Source organism: Benincasa hispida, chromosome 9, assembly GCF_009727055.1.
Source record: "Benincasa hispida cultivar B227 chromosome 9, ASM972705v1, whole genome shotgun sequence".
Lineage (NCBI taxonomy): Eukaryota > Viridiplantae > Streptophyta > Magnoliopsida > Cucurbitales > Cucurbitaceae > Benincasa > Benincasa hispida.
In genome coordinates, this window is record NC_052357.1 from 25975216 (window position 1) to 25994476 (window position 19261).

General features: G+C 34.9%; 2 protein-coding genes across 3 annotated transcripts; both read right to left on the reverse strand.

Moving 5' to 3' along the window:
• Positions 1-275: 275 nt before the first annotated feature.
• LOC120086457 (calcium-transporting ATPase 12, plasma membrane-type-like) lies at positions 276-4924 on the reverse strand. Its single transcript, XM_039043129.1, has 3 exons — positions 4286-4924; positions 3603-3959; positions 276-2861 (listed from the first exon to the last, which is right to left on the reverse strand). The coding sequence occupies exons 1-3, from the start codon at positions 4922-4924 to the stop codon at positions 819-821; spliced, it is 3039 nt and encodes a 1012-aa protein (XP_038899057.1). The 3' UTR covers positions 276-818.
• Positions 4925-9213: 4289 nt separating this feature from the next.
• On the reverse strand, positions 9214-15684 carry LOC120085864 (peptidyl-prolyl cis-trans isomerase CYP63). Of its 2 annotated transcripts, none has more exons than XM_039042097.1 (14): positions 15539-15683; positions 14891-14977; positions 14713-14767; positions 14267-14355; positions 13794-13818; positions 13639-13677; positions 13445-13562; positions 13114-13274; positions 12692-13019; positions 12450-12595; positions 12118-12316; positions 11666-11986; positions 11488-11568; positions 9214-9802 (listed from the first exon to the last, which is right to left on the reverse strand). In XM_039042097.1, exons 2-14 carry the CDS (start codon positions 14966-14968, stop codon positions 9469-9471), a joined length of 1974 nt encoding a protein of 657 aa, XP_038898025.1. In that variant the 5' UTR covers positions 14969-14977; positions 15539-15683; the 3' UTR covers positions 9214-9468. The 2 variants fall into 2 exon arrangements, with proteins under 2 accessions (XP_038898025.1, XP_038898026.1); XM_039042098.1 differs by lacking the exon at positions 9214-9802 and adding an exon at positions 9843-11177 and having other exon boundaries at positions 15539-15684.
• Between the last annotated feature and the right edge of the window lie 3577 nt (positions 15685-19261).

The following is a 19261-nucleotide window of genomic DNA, read 5'->3' on the forward strand; positions in this document are numbered from 1 at the left end:
TTTAAAAATATGAAAATCAAGATAAACGAAAATAGATCGAAGTAGTATTTAAATAAAATAAATATATATATATATATATATATATATATATTTTAAAAAAAAGAAGTGCTTCGATATCCTCCCATATTTACAACGGTTGATTTCTGTATCCACAAACTGCGAAGGAAAATTGAGATTGAAGTATTCCAAAAACGGAGATTTCCCTTCAGCAATTGATTATCGGTACGCCATTTCTTCTCTTTCTTTAAGTCTTTCATCCAGAGAAACAAGAAAAATTAACAAGAAAGAAAACATTTGTTTTTATATAGGAAGAATTCGTATCAAGTCATACATATAGCTAATTCTTGATGATAATTTTCAATGCGCTATCACTAGAACAAATTCAACTGATTTACGTTACATCTTGCAATGTTGATACAGATTCTCAGGCAAGCCCTGTTGTTTGAAGGGCATCAATAATTTCATGCTTAGATTCCATAATTTCATTATGAACAGTTTTTTTCTCTCACTCTGTGTACATATGTATGTATGTATTTTGTTGGGGAGAGGAAAGGTTGGGCTGAAAAGTTGATTCTCATTTCAGTTGTGGATTTTTTCATTGATGATGAGTATTGAAAGAAGGATACCTCTCCCCAATAGCTTAGAATCTGGTTTGAACTCTCTGTGCTGGGTACTTTGTCCTCAGGGAGCTGATAAAATGAGTTGTAAATTACCACTGTAGTAATGAATGGGCTAACGATTTGGCCAATGGAAGAGTTTGATCTAACTTGCTTAAGTTTTTGTTGTAGGAGGAATAAGGTTTAGTAAATTGATGACCCTTAAAAACATTTGAAGTAGCTAAGGAAAGGCTTATTAGAAACGGGAAAGAATTTGACAATCCAACCAATAGGCCAAGAAATCGCTGCAATGACAATGCAAAGTCCCCACTGCCAACCATTTAGATTCACTGTATTTGCAAATTTCTTTAGGAATTCTACCATAACAACTTGTAGAACAACTGTTACTCCCACAATCCCTAGAAATAAATGATTCTTTAGGATGCCTTCAAAGACGTTCTGTTTTTCTAGTTTTCTTGAGTTGAACTCGTTAAAGATTTGGCAGAGGACAAAAGTGTTGAAGATTAGTGTATCGTTTACCTCTTCACTTACATTGAAGATATTGCTTCCTTGGAACTGGAAAATTAAGAGTATTGATATTTGGTATAAAGCTTGTGCTAATAGGTTTCTCCACATGATATTTGTTATTAGGGGCTCAGTTCTTCCCACGGGAGGCTTGTGCATTAATTCATCATTGGGTCTTTCAGTAGCAAGTGCAAGAGCACCCAATGTATCCATTATGAGATTCACCCACAATAATTGGACTGCTGTTAAGGGAACTTCTCCGGCTGATACTGCTGCTATAAAGTTAACTGTAAGAGCTGCGACATTGACTGTCAATTGAAATTGGATGAATTTTTGGATGTTGTTATATACACATCTTCCCCACCTCAAGACTGTAGCTACTGTGGTGAAGTTATCATCCAAGATAACAATGTCTGAACTCTCTTTTGCAACCTCAGTGCCCTCAATGCCCATGGAAAGTCCTATATCAGCTTCTTTTAGAGCCGGTGCATCATTTGTGCCGTCTCCAGTTACTGCTACGACATGGCCTTTCTGTTTCAAGCATTGAACCATCAAAAGTTTGTCAAATGGAGTGGATCTTGCCATCACCTTGATTTGATCAACTCTCTGCAGTCTCTCTTCACTTGAGTAGTTTCGGAATTCGGAACCTTCTATTACTTCTCCTCTGCTTGCAGTGTTGTGATCAAAATCTAGTATTCCACACTCTGTGGCTATAGCTTTTGCTGTGAAAATGTTGTCTCCTGTGATCATCTTAATGGACACTCCAGCTGATTTACATGTTTCCACGGCTTTCTTCACCCCTGGCCTACATGGATCTTTAATGCCAACTATTCCCATTAATGTATAGCCATCTTCTTTTGAGTTAGAGGCATTAGGTATGCCATTTTTTTCCTCATCTTCTGAAATTTGTCTATAAGCAAAGGCAATGCATCTTAGGCTACTTGCTGCCATTCCTTCGATTATGTTCTCAAGTTTTATTCGACTCTCAATATCCAAGGGATATGTTTTCCCATTTCTTTCAAAGTAACTTGAACACATTGAGAGGATCATCTCGGCAGCTCCTTTGCAGTGCTGATGGATTGTGTTATCAGCCAATTTTCTCACCAAAACCCCACTTCTTTTCTTCTCTGAGTTGAAGGTTTCCACATGAAGAATGGCATATGATTTTTTCAACTTCTCCATGTCCATACCAAATTCTGTAACCGCCCAAGATAGAAACGCTTTCTCAGTTGGACTACCAGAGATTTCAGTTTTGGATTCTGGTGAAGATCGATAGACACTACCAGTTGTGTTCAAGCCAACTCCTTGATTTATCAACTCACGAACAGCCTCTGCTATGGTATTGGAAGAGTTTTCTTCCTCAATGAACTCTTGGCCAAGCCAGAATTTGGTTACTTTCATTTGGTTTAATGTCAAAGTACCTGTTTTGTCAGTGCAAATCACAGTTGCTGATCCCATTGTTTCACAAGCCGATAGTTTCCTCACCATTGCCTGATCTGCCATCATTCTCTTCATAGAGTAAGCAAGTGTTAGTGTCACAGCCAATGGCAGGCCTTCAGGGATTGCAACCACCACTATGGTTACTGCAGCAGCAACTATACGAATAACTGCATTGAGCACATCATCTATGTCCGTTTTTCGACCATTGTACTCTGTGTTCCCAAAATCATCCTTTGTGTTTCCAGTGAAATAGCGTGCTAACATGACAAGAAGGACCAGCAAAGCAACTGACAAGCCTACCTGTTAAGAGAATATGAATAAATGATTAAACTTACTGTAGTCTATTAGCATTAACTTGTAGGTTTTGGTGGTGATTTAGCATAGTGAGTCATGTGCTCGAACTCTTATAATATTATTTACTTTTTGGTTGTGTGGTTTCCAAGCCCATAAATGAGGTGCAACGTAGAATATAAATAAAAAAATTAAGACTCCGTTTGGTAACCATTTGGTTTTTTGTTTTTGTTTTTGAAAATGAAGCCTATATCATCCACATTTTTTACAATGATTTGCATCTTTCTTAAGTACAATTGTTGAATTCTTAGTCAAATTCCAAAAACAAAAACTACTTTTTTTAGTTATCAAAATTTGGTTTGGTCTTTTAAACCATTGGTGAAAAGTGGATAACAAATAAAGAAATTTAAAGGTGGAAGTAATGTCCATAGACTTAGTTTTCAAAAACAAAAATAAAAAACAAAATGGTTACCAAACGGGATCTTAGTTTTTAGTTTTTTTATCTACTTTTTGCCAATGTTTTCAAAAACCAAGTCAATCTTTGAAAATTGAAAAAATTAGTTTTTATTTTTGGAATTTGACTAAAAATTTAAACTCTTTTTCTTAAAAAAGACAAAAACTATTGTAAGAAAGTGGGAAAAAGTAGGCTTAATTTTCAAAATAAAAAAATCAAATGGTTATCAAACGGGACATAAATATACTACTAGCTATCAATTTCAGATTTTGGATTTAGGGTTGATTTAACTCTACCTTTCCTATAGAAGTGGTTAATTTGTTAAGACGAACTTGCAATGGTGTTTGCTCCTCGGAATCCCGAGAGATGGAGCTCATCATCTCACCCCATGCTGTGTCCATTCCCACTGATGTCACCAGCATTTGACCATAGCCATCGACTACTTTTGTTCCAGACAGTAAGAAAGGGTTCTCTGTTGTATTGAGTTCCACATGATCGCTCTCTCCTGTCATGCTTGACTCATCCACCTGCAAAGAATGGCCACTCAAGAACAACCCATCAGCTGGAATTTGGTCCCCAAGCTTTAGAACTATGACATCTCCAACCACAATGTCAAATATGGAAACTTGTATGCGCCTTCCATCTCTTAGTACCTGTTTGAGAGAATACGAGTAAAAGATTCAATTTACTGTAACCTATCAACTTATAGCTTTTGAGTCTAATAGTAACTTAACATAGCATTAGAGTAGTAAGTTTTATATTCAAACCTACATAATGTTAAAAATATGAGTAAAAGATTAAATATACCATAGCCTATCAACTTAAGACTATGTTCATTTTGTCAACATGCACATAGCTTAATGATTAAGACTGGATACCTTCTATTGAGGTAAAAGGTTCGAATCCTTCACCAATATTTGTTGAACACTTGAGCTCAAAAAACAAAGGAAAGAAAAACAAAAACAAAAATAAAACCTACCTCCACTCTGATGTTGTTACTTATTTTTGACAACTTCTCGAATTGAACCTCCTGTCTGAAGTTACTTGTTGCAGACACAACAACTACCAATGCAACAGCAACAAATATGCTCCCTCCTTCATACCATCCTTCTTGAACTCCATGTTCTTTTATTCCAAACCCAAGCGCAAGAGCCGCACATACAAGTAAAATAAGGATGGTGGTGTCCTTGAAAGCTTCCACTACAAAATGAAAGAAACTCTTCGGAGGCCGCTTGTGGTAAGTGTTAGAACCGAATACTTGACGCCGTTCATTCATGACATCACCATTGTCCTTGATTCCATTCTCCGGATTCGTTCCAAGAGAAGCTGCAATTGTTGCAGCGTCTCCAAGCTCATGATAAGCTTCTTTATCTTTGTTCTTCACCATTTGAATCAGCTTTTTCTGATCATCTTTGGTGCAGATTATTTGTTCCACATAAGAATCTTCCTGCAAGTTCTCAAAGTTGAGTAAATTGTAATGGCCATTTCTTTTGGTCACTGCAAGAGAAAGCATGGCCCGGATTGAATATATTGCTGCAAAGGCAAATCTCCATCTCCTTCGAGCTGTGCTGATGTTGAGAAGCAAAATCTCATGGCAAGTAGATTCGTATTTTCTCATGCTTATTGCTGCTTTCTTCTTTCCGCAATGCCAAAAGTCTAATCTTGTGGCTTTAGGAAACCTTATATATAAGACATTTTGCAGGTTGATAAACGAAGACTTTAGAAGCAGTAATGTTTCTAGTCAAATCTAATTTATTTAGCTCAAATAAAAATCAAACAAACGTACATCAATGATTATTATACTCAAATTTTGGGTACAATAAATCTTGAGAGATAAACTCAAGATGGTATGACTTGTATCACAATCTTCCCAGAATTTTGTTCTGTAATTCTTTGATTTCTTTGATTCAAATTTTCAAATAAACTTGGAAAAGGAAGCAAAGTTTGTGTTTTATAGATTGAAAATTAGATTTTGGAAAGTTCCCATACAAATACAGTAAGAACAAACAGATTTGAATGTAGCTTGATATTGATATTATATTACAAACGTGGGGATTAGAAAAAGGTTAGTCAAAGTGGTGGGGCTGAGAAACATTGCGTTACGCAATTGAAAAATGTATTCGCACATTTATACATATGGTCACTTTAGTTTTGGGGTATTATTTCTCTAAAACTTCATTTATATCAATTCTCTTCTTCTTATGATATGGGACGTCTATACTTGGGATCTAAAAGTGTGTTAACTCAAGCCTAGTTCAATGTATGGCGTTTAACCAAAAGGAAAGGATCAATTGGCAATATATAAGTTGACCATTCTTTTAGTACAAGTAGAGCATAAGGGTTTTGATAGTCCGAACTTCAAGAAAAAGGATAACTATCAATTATCGTCGAACTATCTTCATTTTGACATAATTTAAGTTAATTGAAATGTTTATTTTGGCTCCAAATTTTTAAGTTTGTTTGAATTTGGTTGATTCTGATACATGAACTTTTTAGAAAAACAATCATTCTAATCCTAACATTTTTTTTTTTTTAAATTGAACAAACCGATAAGGTGACTTTAAGTATAAATATTAACATATTAATATGTGGATGTGTTTGTACCACATACATTGAAGACTCTCTTTGATGAACACATACCAGGTAGCAAGATAATGTAAAAACACATCTCATATACCTAAAATTTCAGAAAATGAGAGATTTAAGCATTAGTTTATATAATAAAAGAGAGTGAGAGAGAAACCCTAAATTCAAAATTTATATGAAATTGATTTGTGTAAAAAATGGAGAAAATTCTAATATTAGGCACTAGATATATATATAGTTAGTGGATCTTGTACATTTGGATACCTTATCTCTATACATTCCACTCTCATCACACACATAAAAGAAAAATTAAAATATTTAAAAAAGTAAAAAGAATTTATCACATGACAAATTATGATTTGATAATGTTGTGGGGTATATAAGGATATTTCTTAAATACTACTATTGTGGCAACCAATGAAAAACTTTTCGTACTATCATAATATTAGAAATTTTCTCAAAGACGGGTGTTATCTGGATGACTTTAATTATTTTTCTTTTTTAAAAATATGTTGATCACACGAGTCAAAGTAGTATGAAAATTTTTCTATATTGCTATAGTACTTCGAAATTTTTCCCTCGAGAAAGTGGCAGCACGTTTTGGTTGATTATTTATGGTTGTTGGCACGAAAAGTAAGCTTAAAAGGACAAAAAAAATCATTTTTTTTTCAATAAAAACAAGACATTTTAAAGTACCAAGTAATTTCCGACCACGGGCATGAATAAGATAAAAGAGGAGACAAGAAAAAGAAAAAAGCAACAAGCAATTAATTTAATTTACTTTATATTTTTGGTTGCCGTCATGGAAATTTCCTAGCGTCTTCCTCATTCGCTTTCTTTATATTCATCGGTCATAAATCAAAATAAACATGCATCTTTCTTTTGACCTTTTTTTTTTCCTTTTCATTTGTAACGAAGAATTTCAATTATTAAACGGATCATAATTTAGTAAATAAGATATCATTATTATTTCAAAAATTGATGGTTTAATCTATCGCTCTAATAATTGTTTACCTCAAAAGAAAAAGAATTTTGAATGTGTCTAATAGGTTCCTAAAAATTTAATTTTGTTTCTAACATATTATTGAACTTTCAATTTCATATCAAATGAATCCCTGAAAAATTCAAACTTCGTACAAATTAATTGGTTTATTAGATAAAAATTTGAATTTTATCTGATAAATCTCTAAAGTTTCAATTTTGTGTTCATTAGATCCGTGAATTGTAAAACATCTAAAGTTCAGGTTAAAATTTGTAATGACAAAAGTTCAATGACTAAATTTGTAAATTAACAAAATAAAGATCTATATAACAATCGTTGTTTAGATCAAACCAACCATCTCCATCGATAACTACTATTTTTTCTAATAATGTTCAACAAGATATTAAAGTTGAATTTCTTCAACAATATATATATATTAAAGTTGAATGTGTTATGCATTTACATTTTTTTCTAATGTTTATAGTCCATTTTGGCCATTGATTTGTATATATTTATTTTATTGGTTTGTCTATTTTTAAACGTTCTATTTGGGTTGGTAAACTTTGTGTAAAAAAATCATTTTAAATCGTTGGATTTGTTAAAACCAGTTCTTTGATGGGTTTTTTTTCTTTCTTTTTCTAATTTTTTCCGGTTGGTTTGTGCACAAATTGTTTTGCAAGTTGATCCTTTGAGGACACAAATCAGACAAGTTGTTGTCTTTGAGCAACATGTTCAACAAATGAAATTAAATGATAGTCAATTTCACTAGACATAAAATTAGATTGACGGATGAAAATATGTAGCACTAATGTTGTCGGGCAACAAAAAAAGAGAAGTGCTAAAGGGAATAATAGCTCACAATTCCGTGAAGTACCAAAGTAACCCAAATAATTTAAGATGTATTGTTATGGTAATCTTAGACTAAAAGGTAAAGTTGTTAGAATAACGAAATGGAAGCAATCGAGACAAGATGGCAATGAACGAATGAGCAAATAATACATAGAGGATGGAATGAACCTAGGGAGAAGGGTTGACAAAGTCGAATCTACTTGGTTGGTCTTGGTCAAGGTTTAGGCTGAAGTCGAATCTACTTGGTCGGCCTTGGTCAAGATTGATGCTGAGCCCATTGAATCATGCATCTCATACATGATTCAACACAATACGGGTCTAGAATGGAAGGTTGACTTGACCCAAAACCAAATCATCTTAGTTGGCCTAAACCCAAACCCAAACCGAGGTCAAAGCCACGAATCACATGCTTCTCGTGTGATGTAATCCAATAAAGAAAGATAAGAGTTCTGGAGCAATGGAGAAACCCTAGATATAAAAGGATTAGGCCATCCAACCTTATAAATAAGGAAGGAGACGGACGAGTGAGGTTAGCTCTCCACTAGAAAGTCTATAACGAACTTCTTCTTTGGACTTGCTAACTTAAGCATTGGAGTATCATGACCTACACCACATCGTTGTGCAGTTCTTTCTTGCTTGCAGATTTTTTTTCTCCCAAATACAAATTTACCGTTCCTGACAAAGTTCGATTATTTTACCTATCCAAATTTAGGCACCAACAAGTATCATTAAATATATCACGATGTTTTTACTCAACACTAGTACGAGAAATAACCTTTTGTTTTGAAGAGCATCAACAGATTATATAATAGACAATTATTAACCATAAAGAGTTTTATGAAATCTGAGAACATTGTTTAAAAAAGAATTATCCAAGGCCACTCTCAATCATTTTAGAAAGATTTGGAAGTCTTTTTTGTCCAAGGATGATTCATATGGGTGCTCTCTAATTCATGTCTCAACATTATGGATAGACTTCAAAAACGCTACTCATGGATCTGTCTTTCTCCATCATCAAAGAAAAAATTAGTCTCACAATCACTGCACCTTTTGCTTTGCATTTAAGAAACCTTCATTTAAAAAAAAAAAAATTGGGTTATATTTCCTTGAGAATAATTTTATTTGCAAGTTGTTCAATTGGACTATACCTAACAATGATTCAATAAATGCTAAATTACCAGAATATAATATTACGGTAGTTTACAATCCATCTAGAATCATTTAAGATGGGTCTGAACCAAATTAATTACTTGAAAATGACTTCTATTTATTATCAAAGACTCAATATTTTCATTTAACAAAAAAAAACACTTCAAAACAAACTAGTTCAATCACTTTACATGATTTTTACTATAAGAAAAGACGGTGAATAATGAGTCTGCTAAATCTATTTGAAATAAACCATATGTATCCAAAACAAACTAGTTCAGGCATCAAATAACAAAAAGAAAATAAAATAAAACGAAATTATATGAATTTCCTTCCAAGCCTTCTCTCCCTGAACACACAATCATTATTAATCTATGGACCAACCAGAGAGAAGTACAACGTTAGACCTATATGAACAAATCAAAATTAAGGTCAAAATGAGATGTTGCTGAGCTTACAAGTGTTGGGCTAAAGAAAATAACAGAAGCGAAATCCCAATATAAAACAAATCACTTAAGAAATTACAAACATCCTACCAAAGGAAGGAGAAGCATTTTACCATTCCTATAACTTAGCAGACAGTTGTACAAAGCTTATCAGGATTCAGGACTACCATTTCCATAGGAAACTAAACCCCTTTGTCCAGACAAGGAGCTGGATCTAGACCGACTGTGAGAAGCAGCACTGCGACGTTTATCTGGAGATCTTGAACGTGACAAGCTATGATTACGATTCCTCGACTGCAAACTTTCTTTCTCTGGGGAAAGATTGTTCTTTGGTCCAAGACGTGATTTTAGTCTCTCGCTTATCTGCGTTCGCTTTTCCAAAGGACTGGGACTCCGCACTGGACTCCGACTCTTACTATGGTCTTTGTAACGACCACGATAGCTTCCTGGACTGCGCGAAACACTCCGGCTCCTCCTTCGATATCTAGATGGCACGGAAATTCCAACTCAACTATATTATACATCTATAAAGATGAGGAAACGGCTGTCTACTAAATGCAACAAAAGTTAACTTTCTCTAATAATACAACAATCCATTCGTACAGTTATCGATAGATAATACTAACTACAATAACAATATTTTTATAAATATGTTAAATGCCCAAAAAAAAAACATTTGGGATTTAATTCAAGGGATTCAATGGATAAGAAGTTGCAGTGTAGAGGCAGCTCTCAAAACTCTCATCTAGGTGGCCTAGAGGCAGAGTTGCTAAGGCAAGGTGAATTTGTAGGATGCTGCAGAGATACGTAGTTTTGGGTCTTCCTTAGGATCTCAGGTTGGAAAAGAGAATGTAATGGTAAACCATCTTCTTCTAGTTTTGTGACTGCCACGACATAGAGTTGGAAACATTTGAGGCCAGTAATGGAGACCTTCATGAAAGTTTTTGGTCTGAAAATAAACTGGAAAATCTCATTTATTAAGTATTTTAAAGTGAATCCAAAGGAAGCCAGAAGGATCTCATGCAAGCTTTTACTGATCTAGCCGGCACAAATTTCACATTGGTGTTTCAAGGTTTTCCCTCGGGAGGGAGTCTATTGTATTGGCTTTCTGGAACCTAGTACTTGGGAGGATTTTATGTAAAACAATCAAGATTGAAAAACGAAAGATGGAAGGTAAAGCGGGCAAAATATGTGTTAAAAATAGAAAGTATTCAGTTGTATTTTTGGTAAATCTTCATAATAACTTGAAAGGTTGCAAGGAATCCCCAAAATTAGAAAGGTGGACGCAGTCATCAAGTCAAGTGTGAATTGTCTGCCCACTGGAAAATGGGGGCTTGGGTCTAGGGAATTTTAGGTCGAAGAACCAAGCAATGTTGACGAAACAGTTGTGAAGTTTCCACTTGAAGCAATTCTCTTTGGCATTCGGAGATCAGGAGCATACATGGTGTAAGTCATCACAGTTAGTATGCAGAATTAAAGATGGCTTTAATAAAAACCATTGAAATTATACAATCAAATGTAAAATTTTGGTGGATTAGCCCCTGCCCTGACCCTGAGAGTATGGTAGTTCTGTTCGTTGTTTGGGAGGATGGGTGTTCCTTTCATGGAGAGATTCTTTTATAGTATTCCTGGTGCTCCTTTCATAGAAAACATTGCTCAATTATTTTGTGAACGGCTGGACAGTCTTAAGAAGCAGCCCAGAATTCTTTGGATGAGTGGATGGTTTGAAGGCATTGCTTTTGGAGATTAGATAGAATGGAGGATAATTTCAGACAGAAAAAGAAAAAGGGATTTCTGGAACTTGACTAAATTTGTAGCTTCCTCTTTGACTAAACATTATTATGTTTAAATCATTCAACCTACAATTATAAAATAGTAGTTAAAATCATGTGCAAATGTATTACTTCAGTTTCTAATGGATAATAGATTAGAGACTTCAAGCGTACATGGCATTTTTAAAATAATTAACTTTCTTAGGTGTAACTATTGATTATTTTTAAGTTTCATGGTAATATATATTCTTCATATCAAGTTTTACTAAAGGACTACATGCAGCAGTTCTAAGAAAATGAGACCTTAACAGCAAAATATGTGCCCATATAAGGGATTTATCGACGTCTCTGTGTTCGTGAGACTGTGTGTGAGAGACACAAAAGAGAAAGAGGAAACCTTGGAGGGCTCCTGCCTCGAGGTGGGCTCCGGTATCGCCTATCAGGTGACCAATCGCGTTTGTTTCTGTAGCTTGAATACCTTCATATAAAATGAAAGAATTAAATTCCAAAGTCTTGCTTAATATAGTTAGTATCTTAAAATAAGTATCTATCCATAAAAAAATATAAATATTTACCCATTTCGACTTCTTCCATAAATATTTCTACCACCATAACTACGAGGACGTCCGGGTGATGGAGTACGGTAACGACGCACAAACGAGTACTGCTCAGTAAAACCACGCCCCTTCCTAACACGTTTTGGAGTGCCATTTGGAGAATGGCTTCTTGATGAAGTTTGACCATGATTTGAAGCAGAAGGATCGGGAGCTTTTCTAACAGGACTATGAACAGGGCTCCGAGAGGGCATTCTCCTATTCCGCTCATCATACTTCATCCCAGAATTTTTGGTAAGATTGCTCCTGGGGCTGTTTCTTGGCCTTTCAGGAGTAGGGCTCCTGTCAATTACAGGTGTAGAAGTTTGTGAAGCAACTGCTGGTATATAAGCTCAGAACAATACAACTGATGTTAAAGGAACAAACAGTAAGAAAGACACAGAAATAAAAGGAAATGAGAATGAAGTTGAAACCTGGAGAAGTTAGAGCCATCTGAAATGGGACGTTGATTAGCAGATCTCTCAAGTTTCTCAGTTTCAGTTTTATGATTATTGTTCAGAATATCATCATGCTTTGGGGACAGCTCACCTTCTTCCTGTAATAAATTAACGTCCTGATTTTTCTGTTTGTCCACAGTGGTCTCATTAACAGGATTAAAGAATTCCTTCTCATCTGCAATATTCAAATCATTTGAGTGTATGCTGCAGTATCATCATCTTGGAGATGTAACATGTGGACTTGTTACAAACCCTACTATCTCATTAATGCAAAAGAAATCAGAATTGAGTAGGAAAAGACAACATACCGATAATTCCTTTTGATTTAGCCTCAGAATGCTTAGAATCTTTAATTTTACGAGTAGCCGCATGATGATCAACTCTTTCATCATCAGAACTACTACTGCTATCACTTGTACTCTCACTCCCTGTGTCAGTTGAACTCCCAGAACTCCTGAAGGCAAATTATTATCAATGTCTAGAAACACACTGAAAGAATACTACACAGAGGAAAGCAGAAGGCTGAAGCCCAGCTAAACATGACACAAACCATTTAGCCTTGCGCTTTGAACGCTTTCCTAGTCGGCCTCTTTTCTCTCTTTTTCGGCCTTTTCTTTTCCTTCCACGCTGGGGCTTTGCTGTCTTCTTGGATCTCCTCTTCCTGTACTTTCCATCACTCGAGGAACTAGAATCAGAAAGTGATGAGTCTGAATCTGAAGAATATGAATCAGATTCAGTATCAGAGCTGTATGAATCAGATGAAGAGTATCTCCTCCTCTTTTTTTTCCGGTCCTTGGAGGACTTCTTCTGTCTGCCTCTCATTTGGTCATCAGAACTAGATTCTGAAGATGTAATCTTCTTCGACTTTTTCTTTTTCTCTGAAAAAAGTCAAAGAACCATGCACAGGCATTAAGAAGAACACCTTATTTCTTGCTTTGGTGGATCCAATTTTAACCTATATTAGTTCACTACCTTTTTCCTTTTTTACCACAGCTTCATCCTTAATATCTGATGGTTCACCACAGTCTACAATTTTCACAGGTTGTCCAGGTTTCCCATCAGCTGTTCCAATCTGCTCAATTTTCTTTAAAACATCCATTCCCATCACTACTTTTCCAAAGACAACGTGTTTCCTGTTCAAAATTGCAGGAAAGTGTCAAACGGACATATACTTATCCACATACAATAATGAGGTATCATTTCTGTTTGATTCTTGATTTAGAAGATGAGTAGGCGCCAGAAGAATGATCAGAAAATTATCAATATTCAAAACCTAGGGAGAATGTAAGAAAATACTCATTACCCGTCAAGGTGAGGTTGGGGCTTAAACGTTATAAAGAATTGAGATCCATTAGTGTTTGGACCGCTGTTTGCCATGGACAGCATGCCAGGTCCATCATGTTTTAGCCTGAAGTTCTCATCTGCAGTTCTCCAAATTTTTACGATCACAACACGAACATATATTTTGACAAGAGCTCAATGTACTCGCGAAAATACCTGAAAATTTTCCTCCATAAACACTTTCACCACCGGTCCCTACAATGTAGTTAAATGTTGTCCATTAGATACCCAAACATTAAATAATAGCATTTCAAAGAAGACAGAGAAAAAAAACCCCTTCAAATAAATCATGACAAGAAAGAAGGGCATACCATTTCCCCGTGAAAAATCACCACCCTGTAAGACCAAAGACATGATTTAAGGGAAAGAAAATGGTTAATTTACGTTGAAATCTTTTCTGGAGAAAGAATAAATGCATGCCTGGAGCTTCATTTTTAGTAAACAACTTCATCCAAAATAATAAAAGAAAGATGCATTTGATTTTTCTTTTCACTCATAACAAAGACATGCTTACATTCAGCACGTCAAAAGAGGTACCTTCACAGCAAGTCATTATAACTATCTAAGGAATAAGTGCATCAAAAGCATTTTTCTTTATTTAGTTATCTAGTAATAGAGAATCAAAAAAAGATTTATCTAAGAATAAGTGCATGAAAAGCATTTACTTCTTTATTCATTTATGTATTATAATAGAATGAAAACCATTTATTTGTTTATTGATTTCTAGAAGCTCAGCATTTAATGATGATTGAAAGAAAAGAACCAAATTACAAAAGTATCATACTTGAGCCATGAACCCTTTAATAATTCGATGAAAAAACGTTCCTTTGTAGTGAAGAGGCTTCTCTGTAGTCTTCCCAATCCCCTTTTCACCTATGTTGAAAGACGAAGAGGCAATTAATTCTTACCGGACAGGTACTTAGGCAGGCAATGTCATTGGAAAAGAATATATTCACCTTACTGTCTTAACCTTTCTGACTTAAATACATCAATTAGTTATTGACTTTTTAGTTTTCACTATGGCCTGCTACTATTGGACAAGTCTAGACTACACTAGAAAAATTATATATAATTTCAGAGATTGTCTTCTATATATCAGGCATCTATCAATAGCAAGAAAGAATTGTTAATGAATTTGAAATCAGATATAAAATGATTGAGATTTTTTTTAAAGATAATTCTTGATGTTCCTTGAATAATCAGAAAAAAGATTTTAAACTTAAAACCTACCTGTACAGAGTGCCCTGAAATTGTCTGCAGTTTTAGGAACAACATTAGCGAAGAGCTGCATTGTTCAAAAAAGGAACAAGTTATCAGCAATCAAGCACAGAAGATATTGTTGCTTCCTTTCAACAGAGATAGGGACCAAAGAAATTAACAAGATCATTCTTTGGGCCTTTTCACTCACTTCTATGACAATTCTTTGAACTGGTTCCCCATCAATTGAAACATCCAAGAATACTAAAGGATTCTTCTTCTTGCTCATCACTTGCAGCTTCAGAGAAAGAAGAATTTAGTACATCTAAATCATATGGGTAATCTATATATGCAATCAAACGTGCAAATTTCTTAAACCTACATCTGGGTAAAACGGAATATACAAAACATAATTGAAAAAAAGAATAAAAAAAATTGTAGCTCCCTTTATGAGTTTAAGCAAAATAAAATTAACAAACATATCAGATCCCACAAAAGCATCAATCTTAATCATCTACTGCTGCCGTCTATCAACGTCAAGGTATTACATTGCATAAAACTATTGGATTAGCGCTAACTCAAGTAGCGTGACAAAACCCTAAACCCTAAATCAAAACCCATTTCGCCCGAGGAGATTTACTTCGCATAAAAAATTCTTTCGAACTTTAGGAACTCCCAGATACAAATTCTTGTGAAAACAAAAGGGAAAAAGCTTCGTAGAAACAGAAATCTTTCTAGTAACTGATGGACAAATAAAAATAGCTAGCAGTAAGCTTTATGGCTCAGACGAAATCACGTAAGATTAGATTGAACGTATGTGAAGAGAATTGGGTTCGATGAGAGCTCCAAATTAGCTTACCTCACAGATTTTTCTTACTCCACCAAGAGGAACGGCTGAGTTGCTTGAGCTTTCGTTGAAGTGAGTTGCGTTTCGGTATTTGAATCCTACTGTTTATAGTTTTTTCCTTTTTTTCAATTTTATTGTATAATTTTATTAAGATAATAGATCAAAAGAAAACATTTTCAAGTTACAGAATGATTTTTATCCCACTTTTCTAGACTAAGAATTTTGACATCTTGCTTATATTTGTTGGAAGAAAATAATATATATATATAGAACTGAATATACGAGCAAACTAATTACACTTCAATTACTAAAAACAATAGATTCAATTTATAATATTCAAACCCAAATGAAAGCCACATAATGTAACAAGATTTGATAAAAAAAAAATAATCAAAGACTTGAAATAACCTCAAAACCTTTAGAGACTTCACAACGTAGTTGAGACACAATTCTAGTAAGTGTTGTCCTAAAGACAATTATTCACTTTGCATAGGTTGTAAGTAGACTATAGTTATCGTCTTAGCAAGATACAACGACTAACTCTGGTAGAACTACAACCTCGAACTACTTTGATGTTTGCTCTCAACTCAACTCAACTCAAAAACAAAAGTGTAACACCCCCACATTTTTTTTAGTAATAATGTAATTTCAGTAACTTTATTATTTGGAATTTCAGTAATTGTTATTAGTTGGAGGGCATTTTTGAAATTTTAGACTTCAGTGTAAGTGTTGGAATTTAATTGTTGGCGTGAAATTATTCAATTTGAAAATTATGGCAGGATTTAATTTTCTTTTGAAACGGAAAGGAATTTAATAGTATAAAATAGAATAAGGAAATGAATTAAATGTAATTATACTTATTTCCTTTTTTGTTTTATTATTATTATTATTATTATTATTATTATTATTATTATTATTATTATTATTATTATTTTATAAAAATTAAATCCCCTTTCTTCCTCACGCAATCCGGCGCCCCCTCCCTCGAAATTTCTCTTCTTCTTCAACCTCACCACACGTGCCCTAGCCGACCTCCACCCCTTTATCGCGTGGCCGTCGCTGTTGCTGCCCAGCCGACCACTATTTGTCGACCGTCGGCCCAGCACCACCTCCCCAGCCTGAGCCGCCATCCTCCATTCAAGGTTGCGTCGCCCAGCCGAGGGCGTTGTTTCGTTTGTCAGCCGCGCATCAGATCTGTCCGGCTCCATCGCTGATCTGATCCATCCAGCCGAGCGATCGTCCAGGCTGTCGCCCCCCGAGCCCAAGCCGGTCTCTGCCGCTTCTCGTTGTCGTTTTCGACCAACCGTCGGTTCGACTTTCGCCGTCATTCCGTGGGGTTTTTGCCAGAACTTGGAATCTGGGGTAAGATCTAAAGTTTGTATTTTCTTGGATGGGTTTGGTCACTCTTTGGGTTTGGATTTAATTTAGTATAATGTTTATGTTGTGAAGCTTGGAATGAAGTTTCAAGGTGTCGGGACCCGCTGTCCAATAAGATTATAGTTCGGCTCCAGGGAATTTTGGAGCGTGTTTGGTAAGTAATGTGAAATTGAAGCTCTTCGGAATGGGTTAATATGCTGGAAATTGGTTTTAAATTCCAAATTTTGGGTTATGAATAGATTGGTATCTCCGTGCTAAGCTTGGAACATATTTCTAGATCATCACATAGTTTGGGTAAGTTGTTTTATGGAATATGAGGTACTTTCGTATTTGGAATTTAATCCTAAACGTCGGACTTAATTCTGATTTTGATTCAGGGTGTGATTCAAGAATTTTACTAAGTTAAAGGAGGGTGTGGATTACTTTTTGTTAGATTTGATTTCAAGGTAAGTAATCTTACTACTGGAACTGCTCGCGGGCCAAGCATTAGATGTATGCTAGCATGATAAATGAATGTTATGGCAAAATGACAGCATGATAGATTGATAGTATAACATGATCAAAGTATGTTCTGTTACGAGATCCGAATTATTTATTTACGCACATAGACACTTGAATGCTAGTATGAGATCGTATGTGATTCCATGGTTGTATTTGATCTGATGATGTTGAGGTATACATGTATGTTATAGAACCATGATGTTGAGGTATATGTGTATGTTGTAGAGCCATGATATTGAGGTTTATATGTATGTCATAGATTCGTACAGTGATAATTATGACGTAGAGACTGTGCAAATGTCCTTACTGATTAGTTAGATGCCCATTAGATTTTGTGTTTCCTTCGGGATTCACCAGTTTGTGTTTTCTTTGGGATTCACCAGTTTGTGTTTCCTTCGGGATTCACCAATTTGTGTTTTCTTCAGGATTCACTAGTTGGTGTCTCTTTTGGGATTTACTAGAGGTAATGGACATACTTAACTACAGTCGGATAGGACTCATGTGTCTCCTTTGGGATTCACTAGAGGTAATGGACATACTTAACTACAGTCGGATAGGACTCAGTCTCCTTCTTGTTTCATGTGTATATGTGTCCCATGAGGACTAGAGCAGTGTATATGTTTCACCAGAGGTGGGTATCTAGAGGACATAGATGCCTACTGAGTATTTTATACTCATTCTTTCTCATGTTATTATTTCAAATAAGGGTAGAGATGCACCGGCGATGAACAAGCGGAATTCGTGATTGAGCCACTAGGACTAGTTTTTTACGCTTCCGCATCATGAGATTTAAAGTTCCTTTCATGTTTCTCTTAACTTTTAGTTTTGATATTTAAAACTTTCTTTTAAGAATTGTTTTTCAGACTTATTTATTGTCCTTTATGATTTATGGGTACCCTACTATTGTTTTAGTATTTGAATTTAATGAAAATCTTTTGAACTTACCTTATTTAATTAACATTTATTTCGCCATAACCGAGTGTTGTTTTGAGTTCCATGCATGCATGTATTTAATAACGGCCTAATTAAGTCCTAGGGGGTCGGGTCGTTACAAAAAGAAAGAAAGAAGAGAACTTTTCACTTTGGAATGGGATGCTACAAATGAATAACCAAGTTGCTATTTGTAGGCTAGCAACTTAGTAATTCTCCACAATACAAAATAAAATCAAATAAATACAAAAATTAAAACATTTGTCTGTTTTAACTCAATTGAGTTGTTACTTGATCAATTTATTTATAGGCTGACAACTTATTTATAGGCTAGCAACTTAGTAACTCCCCACATGAAAGAAAGTGAGAAAAATCAAATAAAAACTATTGAGAGCAAACATACCAAGTTATGCATCAAGAGAGGTGTATTTTGGACTTGAACCTTCTTTAGTGAATATCCATCGAATTTACCAAATAAATTGTGCGACTAAGCTCTAAAACTATTCATCTTATTGATGAATTGAGACAATAGATATTTGTTCAGACTCTAGGACTAGTATTGTCGTAACCACCCTCGACCCGAGTAAAGATAATTTATTTTCACTGATCGAAAACTTGTACGACAAAAGCAGTAAAGTGGTAAGATCGGGATCGAATCCACATAGAGATTGTTGAATCAACTTAGAACGATTTATAAATTCCACTTAAAGAGGGTTTTGATGAGTTTGTTTTTGTTTTATAAAGTAAATTGACAATCAAACAGAGAAAAGCAAGAGTTAGCACAGAAAATGGTTGAATCAAAGTAAGGGAAAAATCTTGGGATTAGTTTGTATGTTTTTTAATTTCTATCATGAGGTATTTTTCCAATTATATGAACCCTTCAACCTATTAAAAATTCTAATAGCCCAATTAGCCAATTTTGATAAA

What these genes read in the sequence shown, in the direction of transcription:
- LOC120086457 (XM_039043129.1), bottom strand. Translation starts at nt 4,924, where the DNA reads ATGAGAAAATACGAATCTACTTGCCATGAGATTTTGCTTCTCAACATC. An exon ending in GTAACAACATCAGAGTGGAG is followed by an intron (nt 3,960 to 4,285) that starts GTAGGTTTTATT and finishes TCTCTCAAACAG; the next exon opens with GTACTAAGAGATGGAAGGCG. An exon ending in TAACCACTTCTATAGGAAAG is followed by an intron (nt 2,862 to 3,602) that starts GTAGAGTTAAAT and finishes TTCTCTTAACAG; the next exon opens with GTAGGCTTGTCAGTTGCTTT.
- LOC120085864 (XM_039042097.1), bottom strand. Translation starts at nt 14,968, where the DNA reads ATGAGCAAGAAGAAGAATCCTTTAGTATTCTTGGATGTTTCAATTGAT. An exon ending in CCCCAACCTCACCTTGACGG is followed by an intron (nt 13,275 to 13,444) that starts GTAATGAGTATT and finishes AATTTTGAACAG; the next exon opens with GAAACACGTTGTCTTTGGAA. An exon ending in GATGGCTCTAACTTCTCCAG is followed by an intron (nt 11,987 to 12,117) that starts GTTTCAACTTCA and finishes TGTAATTGACAG; the next exon opens with GAGCCCTACTCCTGAAAGGC.